General features: G+C 40.6%; 1 protein-coding gene across 1 annotated transcript; it reads right to left on the bottom strand.

Annotated features, from left to right (window-relative positions):
* Nucleotides 1-287: 287 nt before the first annotated feature.
* LOC115687142 (transcription factor UNE10) lies at nt 288-4,913 on the bottom strand. Its single transcript, XM_056318514.1, is given in 7 exon segments — nt 288-597; nt 1,389-1,769; nt 3,127-3,192; nt 3,553-3,654; nt 3,902-4,233; nt 4,236-4,651; nt 4,772-4,913. Coding segments are annotated over 7 exon segments (1,497 nt in total). The 5' UTR covers nt 4,888-4,913; the 3' UTR covers nt 288-513.
* Nucleotides 4,914-9,372: the final 4,459 nt, after the last annotated feature.

Here is a 9,372-nt window from a genome sequence, read left to right as displayed (position 1 = left end):
GGTAGTTTAACTTCTCGTACACTACTTGAGGGCTTAAGTATCACATCAATCTAGGTTTACCTGAATTAATTGGTTAGAACTCCACTCCAGTTTATAGATTCATTATCATATACATATAGTAGATATAGCCAACACTTAAGATTTGGGAAGATCCTTGGAATTAATTAAATTGGGTTTTCTGTGAAACAAATACACTCTTTAATATGTTAAAATATGAACCATCATCCCAGACAAAAATCGAATTAATTAACAAAAGGGAAGGGTCCACATTTAAATACATATATATATATTCCTCAAATATATAGATATATACACACACACATAAAGAATCTTCCATCTAGCTGGGTACACGAAAGTACAAAAAGAAAGACCGAATACCGAATCCCTATCTATTGAACTAAAATCATCTCACGTGCTTCAACAGTATACTAGACTTAGAAAAAAAAAAGTCACAACACTCGCTTGCCTCCAAGACCATGTCAAAAAAAAAGCAACTTGCTCTCGAAATTTAGTTCAGTTCTTGGAACTGGAAGCTGGTGGTTGACGCATCTGCTGGAACATGGCCGCCATTCTGCTGTAGGCATCCAACGTCATAGGCTGCAAATAAATGTCCAGTTTGGCAAAATTTAGCAACTATAATCACACAATTTGCTAGGTAAAAAAAATTAAATTATTCACATCAATATTTATCATAGTTCGTAGGGTATAAAGGATCACAATCTATACGAGTTTAGTTTGTAAAAAAATCACAATCGTTGCAAGTTCGTTTATCTGTACCTACGTATAATGATTTGATCTTTTGAAGATAGTATCTTCGGAAAACTTGTCAAGTATACGTAACAAAGAACGCTTTATTTTCGCAGTATAAACTTCTACTTAGTTTATTAGTAGCTTCTTTAGAATATGTTAAATGAATCTTTTACATAGAAAAGCGCGCAATGATATGCACTATCATTTCATTTTCACACGTCATATCTCACGTCTTGTCTGTCTCATTAACTTGATTAGTGTTTTCAACTATATCTAAAGAAATATGCACGGACGATCTCTATGTTCCAAAGCTTCCAAATAATAATTGTCGGTCCATTAATGAGATGATATGCTATCTTCCACCTACCCAAAAGTCAGCCAACTACAGTTAACCTCCAGAAATTTTCAGCAACGATGCCACATTAAATGCACGCGTCCATAGGTTAAGAGTTAATTAACATTAGCATATGCTATGAATAAACTATAGTTTTTTCCATGTGGCAATTCTCTATGAAGCATGGTTCATTTAGTAAGATTTAACAAAATAAACGTTCTTTTAAATTTTTCTTGCCCCAAAAGAGAATGTTCGTCAGTTTTTGATTAAAACTAGTGCTTTCTCCAGTGGTAACTTATGGTACCTGAGACTGGGAAGCAAGGAACGGGGACAGCGGGTCGGGCATGACCATTGGAGCCGCGGCGGGTACCCGGTCACCGTCCCAAGAACTGATGGGCATGAAGGCGGCGGCGGCGGCGGCAGCGGCAGGGTGGATGACGGGAGGGATGCTGGCAAGGTTGGAGCGGCCGAGGGCGTTCATGTCCATCATGCCCATCCCGGGCATCCCCATGCCCACCATCCCCAACCCCATCCCCATCTGGCCCATCATCGACATCTGAAGCTGCTGCTGCATCGCCATCGGCATCATCATTGGCTGCATGTTCATCCTGTTCACCATCTGAACTTGTGCCTGGAGTTGTTTCAGATACTCGATCACCTCGTCCAGCACCGAGGCTTTGTCCGTCTGATGATCAAACCAAGAAAACCCTCAGCTAACGTTCTAGTGCTGCTGAATGAGTTCATCATATCCATTCACACTAAGTGAAAGCCTCAGATGGAACTCACAATACAGCTCAACACATCCTTTTGATAACACCATGCGCCACATCAAGATGCATAGTATTCAAAGCCAAGAAAACCCTCAGCTAACGTTCTAGTGCTGCTGAATGAGTTCATCATATCCGTTCCCACTAAGTGAACGCCTCAGATGGAACTCGCAAGACAGCTCAACACACCCTTTTCATAACACCATGCACCACATCAAGACGCAGAGTATTCGTGAAATTTTCATCAGCAGAATAAGATAGTGTCCCTAAAGCAAAACATCGAAGTTCAGGTTTTCATGTCGGCTCCATCACAGTCCTACAAAGTCGTGAATGATTCCAAAGCGAGCCTAGTTGAAGTCAGGGTAATGAACCATCTTCCAAAGTGGAAAGAAGGACTAGAATATCGGCACATTATTACTCTTTCTGTTCAATTCTATCACAGGACCAATCATGAGAATGTGGGTACCAAAAGGAGTAAATGCTCTGAAGGAGAACGTGTGGCCTCATTTCATAGACGAGAGACAGAGAGAGAGATAGAGACAGCGAGGGAGAGGGAGAGGGAGAGGGAGAGAGAGATGATCCTAGTCCACAAGACTCATCTTTGCATGGGTACAAGTAGACAAAGAAGGGATGATGATTTGATATGGAGACAAAGTTCTTGATTTGATACGGGGACAAGTTCCTGCTCCAACATCAAACTTTTCCTTCGTAGGCCCTATCTCTCTCTCTCTCTCTCTCTCTCTCTCTCTCTCTCCGTGAGAGATTAACGCAGAGACAATCGTGCCTAGAAAAGCTTAATATGGACCACGTTGTTCATCACGATACCGTTTTGTATAAAAAGTTCCTGTTCTGCACGACCCTGGAACTCACTCTTCCATGCATGTTCAAGTACCATCCGGAAAAAAAAAAAAAAACTTCTGATAAAAAAAAAAGAGTACTATCCGGAAAATTAAAAATTGCATTGCAATACCTAGTCAATAAAAAAAAAAAGCGTTCAAGTAATTATTACCCCTACTTTTCTTAGAAATTTTGGGAAAAAGTAGAATTCTATGAGTCGTATTATTTGGATAAGCATTAAAGGGCCTCTGCAAAAAGCTTGGTGGAGAGAGAGAGTTTCATATAAAAAGAATATTATATAATACTTCTTTTTCCATGACAGAAATGTCCTGGCAGTTGCTTTAATTTTTTTGCGAAAATAAAATTCCGCCGAAAATCTAAGATCTGAAAACCCCGAAAATAAATTAATTAAATGGGAGGAGGGATTTCTCGATATACCTTGCTAGAATTAGGGACCAGCTTCTGCAGCGTCTTCATCCTCTGGTTTATCTTATCTCTCCTTTTCTGCATCGGCATCGCATAAGATCAGATCACGAGACTGCACTCCGCCCGCGATAGACACAACCGATAAAAATCGTACTTCTTCTATTAGTAAAGAGCCGACGTTTTCAACAAGGACGCATCAGCTTTGCCAAGAACACGGGCAATAACTTCTGCTTTTCTTGAATGATTCATTCAATATGTTGTGTGTGTACTTCGACTCTATAAAACAAGCATCATTATAATGTATGAATCTTTCCAAAGTCTTGCAAGATTATGTAAAATAATTTCGTGATTTTTAAAAAGAAATTGACATATTTATATATATATATATATATTTTTTTCCATTTTGGGTATATGAAAAGAGGCGGAGAGAGATCGCACTCGTTCAGATTGGTTGTGAATGGCGGCGGCTCGACTCCTTTTGGTGGAGACCGAAGACTTCCCGCTGCGCTTCTTGCCGTCGCCGTCGTCACCTCCCTCCCTCTGCACAATGCCAAAAGAAAACCCATTTTTAATAATTAAAATTGAAAATAATAATAATAAAGAAAGAAAGATATTTAAAAAAATAAAAAGTTTTATTTATCAAGAAACTTGTCGGGACAGCTTCAATGATTAATGTGCGTAAGATATTAAGCACCGGTTAAAATCTCAACTCCACAAAAAACAGGTAATAAAATATTATAATCTAATTAAATTGGTTAATTTAAATAATTACGGCGTGTTCCCTCACCGGAGGCCTGCTGTGACAAACGGAGTCGTGGTCCTCGGCCGCCGCCGCCGTGGCCCTCCCGCAGCCCTTTCCGGAGCTGGTGTTCTCCGGCGACCCCAGGGACGTCGATGTCATCCCGGCCCCGACGTCCCTCCCGAACGTCGCGCTCCCGCTCACGCTCACGCTCTGGTCCATCCCGCTCCACTCCGCCGCCGCCGCCGCGCGCGACCCCTTCGCGCGCTTCCTCGCCGCCGGCGCGTCCTCCTCCTGCGCCGGCCCCGCCGCCGCCCCGCTGCACGACCCCACGCGCGTGGAGCAACCCACGACGCCGCCGCCGCCGCCGCCGCCGCCGGGGGCGCGGAGTCGACGAAGCTGGCGGTGGTCCGGTCGTCGGCCGAGCCGGCGCAGGGGACGAGCGCGTCCATCGTCATGGTGGCGGAGGCCGCCGCGGAAGAGCCGCGGGAGTGGTCGAACCACGGGACGAGGTCGCCCGCCGCCACCGCCGCGGCAGCGTCGAAGGGCAGCTTCCGGCGGGGGAGGGCGGCGGCCTGGTTGACGATGCACTCGAGGGTGCCCGTGCCGGCACCGCCGCCGCCGCCGGCCGCGGAGGAGGCGTTGTTGGCGGCGGCGCGTGGCTTGTCCACCCACGCGTACTTGGAGCGCGAAGCGGAGGAGGTGGGGAGGGGCTTGGCGGTGGGGCGCGGGGGCCCGAGGCCGTGCATGGCGAGCTGGCCGTTCTCCCACGTCAGCTCGGCGACCTCGTAGTTCGACCTGCCGGCGTAGCAAAGACACGAATCAACCCCATCAAAATCACGCAAAACGAAGAAGAAGAAGAAGAAGAAGAAGAACCCAAAAAGAATATCCACAAGCTTGTCGACATTTTGATCATACATGGGAACATCGGGAGTGCTGATATTGAAGGAGCGAGAGCGGAGAGAGAGCCTGGGAGGAGTGGGATGGTTGTTGCCGGAGTCGTCCAGATCCCAGTCCGGAACGCACTGGCTCATTTCTCTGCGTGTCTAGAGAGAGAGAGGGGTCTGGTCTAGAGAGAGAGAGAGAGCGTGTGTGTGTGTGACTTTGTGAGTGAGGAAGACCAGTTGATTTTTTGTTGCGTTCCTTCCTCTCTTGTTTTTTTCCCCCTTTGTCCAATCTTGTCCACACGATATATACTAAAAAAAAATATTTCTGGACCAGGCCTACGTGGCCCTACGGTAGGGGTGACAGAGCCTAAGGTCCGAGAAGGAAATTGCTTGCCCCGAACCACGACCCGATTTCTGTATCCGGGCTGCATCGGCTCGAACACCGCCGAGGCCGTGATCGGGTCTATCGAGCAATGTCGGTTGTATCCGTCGATTGTTGTTTAGGGTGATTTGTCGGACCGTAAATGCAATCGCACGCCCGATGAGACCCTTTTTGCGTCGCGTGGTAAGCTCGAAATCCCTCCTAAATTAGAGATGACTAGTTGTCCAATCATTTCAGATTAACTAAAAGTTTTCCATATTTTTATCGTGAAATTTGTATATATTCGCTTTTGTATTTGATCTTTCTTTGCCATTTGACTCGAGATATTGTGGGGACAAAAATCATAAAAAGTAGATCATAGACTTCACATTTTGCAATTAACTTCTATGAGAATCGAAATTTGATAATTGCCCTGCTCGATTCGGACAGGCCAATTCTGGACGGTTCCCAGAGGCGCTGGTCCGATTTTCAGTTCCATAAAATTGAAATTGATGACGGGCAATCCGATTCCCGGTTTCAAGATGAAAACTGAATCGCCCGGACTGGTTGGACCGAATTGATTTTTTCATAGAGAAATCAAATTAAACATCTCTTCTTCATCTTCTTCATCTCCATGGAGTCTCCACCCTCCACATTTACTACTATTCTGTAATTTCAGGACAAACTTGCTAGATCTCCTCTTTCTCTCTTCTCCTTAAACCCTTCGAAGTAGCAAGGCAAAGCAAACGAGAAGCAAGAGCAAGCCCCCAACTAAAACCCCTCTCTCTCTCTCTCTCTCTCTCTCTCTCTCTCTCTCTCTCTCTCTCTCTCTCTCTCTCTCTCTCTCTCTCTCTCCGCGCCAATTTCAATGGCTTCCACTGCTCTGAGACATTGCAATTCGATGCACCTTATGCCACTTCCCTCCCGAATCTACTCTTATTACAGGGGATTTGTTGCTGGTCATTCAATCACCAATTCGCTCTTCGCCAATCACTAGTTATCTGGTGGAGATCCGTGGCCACTTTCACTCGGACGTTGACCGGTTCCGTTAGACTGCCCAAGAACCGGTCCGGTTCCTAGATCAGGTGGTCCGGAACCCAATTCCCAGTTTCCAGGTGAACCCAGACTGAACTAGAAACTAATCACTCTTACATCTTATTATAATTGACGATGACAAATGCAACCTATTAATAGTAAATTTCAATGGAGATAAGATGATGTGCAAAAATTACTTCCGAAAGTGACGTTAGATCAATGACACGTGTAAACTTATAGTGATTTTATAATTAGTTTTTTTTGTCAAAATTTTATAATTAGTTCATTTTTAGACTTTTTTTTTCGCAAAATAGATCCCTATGAAAGTATTCACAATTTAGATCTCCCAAAATTATTTGTCAAACTAGATTTCTTCGTGCCACACTGTGCCTAAAGACTGCCTAATCATTGCCCGTTCATCTTAGTCACTTTTACCTTTGTTCTTTTTTTAATTAACCTACTATAAATAATTAATTCCGAAGCAAGAGTTGCAAACCTTCAATCAAGTTTGGATTTATTGATTTGTTATTCCACAAATTTATTCTCTTATTGGCTTTGAACTCAAAATATGGATAGAAAAGTATTTTATAATACATTTCACAATTTTATGTGAAAAATTATTTTGCTATTAATTTTTGAATTTATAAATGGCCAAAGGCAAATGTATATTGAAAGTTAGTTTAAATAAATCCATTTTTTTGCTATTAGACTAGAATTTCAAGATTAAGTAACTAATACTACATCTTATCGAATGAAAGAAAATTTTCCACTTTTAAGTATTTATTCAGCAAAATTGCATTTGAAATATCAATCCACTTAATTGAACGATTACAATAAAATTTAAAAAAGAAAAAAAAGAAAAATATAACTTATTTTATATGTAACTTTTATACAGGAAAAATGTTAACAATTGTACTTGGAAAAAAGTACAAAAATGGTTACGATGCACAAAATAATTGGTCGAAGTAATGATATTAAAATATATTTGGTTCATAATATTAAATCATTGATGAAAAACAACTCTAAGCAGATAAATGATAATCTTCACTAAAAAGCTAAGAATGAAAGGATGTCAACCCGAAAATAACAAGTTCAGCAAAAAATGAAATACAAAGGAACATACATCACTGAATAAATTATTCGATTGTGGAGATCCTTTTGGCTTGGTATTTCTAAATATTGCACTGGAAAAATAAAAAGTTGTGGAAAATGTTGAAAATTTTTAATTTAAGGAGAGAGATAAAAAAAAACTTGACTAGGATGAGGGGGCGATGATTAGGAAATCTTTAAGCATAATGTGACATGGAGAAGTCTAATTTGCAAAATTGTTTTGGGGGAGTTATATTTTGGGAATTATTTTCTTGAGGAATCTACTTTGAAAACAAAGTCTCGTCCACTCAAAGTCTCATCTATGCATATGGAATTGTAATTGATTTTCTTATCAAAAAAGTAATTGATTTTCCACGGCTTGCCTAAATAGCAATTATCTTTATAGACCCACCCTACAATTAACCCAGTCGTGAAAGCGTTCCCTCACTTTCGACTTCACAATTAGTGGTTGTGGATTCGATTCCTATCATAAGGAACTCAGATTCAGGTGAGGTCATGACGATGAGTTGTTGTGCTAATTCCCCTTTAAGTAGCTCGTGCCTACAGCTAGGAAAAAAAAACAATCATCTTTACAAAAGAAACGAGGCACTTTTATTCTTTTATTCCATCATTGAGGTTTGACTCCATCTCAAATTTTCATTGTTTTAACTGACTTGTATATTATCATGGTCTATCTACCTTGTAATATTGCAAATTAGATACATATCCAACTCCTTCGTTAAAAGACGATCAATACTATGTGAAACGTGGTTTAATTACTACTTTTTAAATAAATCTTGTCACCACATCTAAAATAAACGAGTTAGCAGTAAACAAAACTAAATTTTCATTTTTTTAATGTGCAACGAAAATTTAATTTTTATTGTGAACGTTCTTGAAGATTTTCAAGTTAATTACAAATTGACCGGAGATATTTAGGTCAAATTATGTTCGATCCAATCCGTTCAGGGCTCCCGACCAAAAAAAAGAAAAATCCGTCCAATTATGTTCCCTGATGATTTCATGTAATTTATTGATCTCCTATTAGTTAACCTTTTTACTTAATTTAAATCTTGCGGCTCACGCACTTTGATTATTTTTTTCAATGGAAACTTTCACACCACTTAAATATTGATGTGGAGATTCACCTATAAAATTTTCATATTTGTTTTTTGAAATTTGAATTTATTTAAAGCATGTAAATATGCCTTATTTTTCCGTAAAGATAAAAAGAGAGAAAACGGGGAAAAAAACACCAAAAACATACCTCATTTTTGTCCCCAATATAAAGAACGTATCTCTACTTTTTTTTTTTAGCTGTGAACATATCTCCATACATTATGTTTTGTCGTTTGGCTCTGCTCTGCGCTCATTTGTTAACTAAAAGTAGACATGTCAAAATAGGTTATAAACTAATTTCTTAACTTAAATTTGATGGGCCGAATTATTATATGAGTTAGTTATATTCAGTAAATTGCTCATACATGGATTTAGAATGATAAAGCTCAAAATAATATAGGTGTTAAATGGGTTCTCAACTTACTTAGATCCAACTCATCTCTATGACTCTCTTTTCACTAACTCTCGCCTTCACTCGATCTCGAGCTTACTCACTCAGCGCTCTCACCTCAATTTGGGTATGGATTTTCCTAGATTATGTCAAATATGTAAATATTTTTAGCAATATGATTTGGGTGGAGTATGGGTCACTAAATTTGAATTGCATGAAAACGAATCAAAACAGATTAAATGTGTCAATTTGAATCGGACCATTTCGACCCAAACCAAACAAAACTCGAGCCACCCATTTAACAAGTCTAACTAAAAGCGAGTAACTCTGGTTAAATCTAGTCAAGAAATTACCAAATTGCCACTTTCATTCAAAGTAATACCCCCTATATCCGTAAGTTAGTAAATCAAGGCACATCAGATGAGAAATTCTCGCTTTTCCCTTCCTCATAAAGGAGAAAATATCTAGTGGTTGCTAAGCGCCACCTCAATCGCTAGCGTGGCGTGTGTTTTTTACTCATGTCCAATAATAGGTTGACACATGTTGGCTGAGGTGGAATATAAAAAATAAAAGTTTGATTTTTATCTTTTTGTTCCTCCATCACATAGCACCACCCCTCTAGCCACCATCTCCACCT

The sequence above is a fragment of the Syzygium oleosum genome, unplaced genomic scaffold, assembly GCF_021117445.2.
Source record: "Syzygium oleosum isolate NSW1041296 unplaced genomic scaffold, Sole_v2.1 Sole_v2.15, whole genome shotgun sequence".
Taxonomy (NCBI): Eukaryota; Viridiplantae; Streptophyta; class Magnoliopsida; order Myrtales; family Myrtaceae; genus Syzygium; species Syzygium oleosum.
The sequence above is the reverse complement of the archived record's forward strand: the minus strand, read 5'-3'. Positions and strand labels throughout refer to the sequence as shown.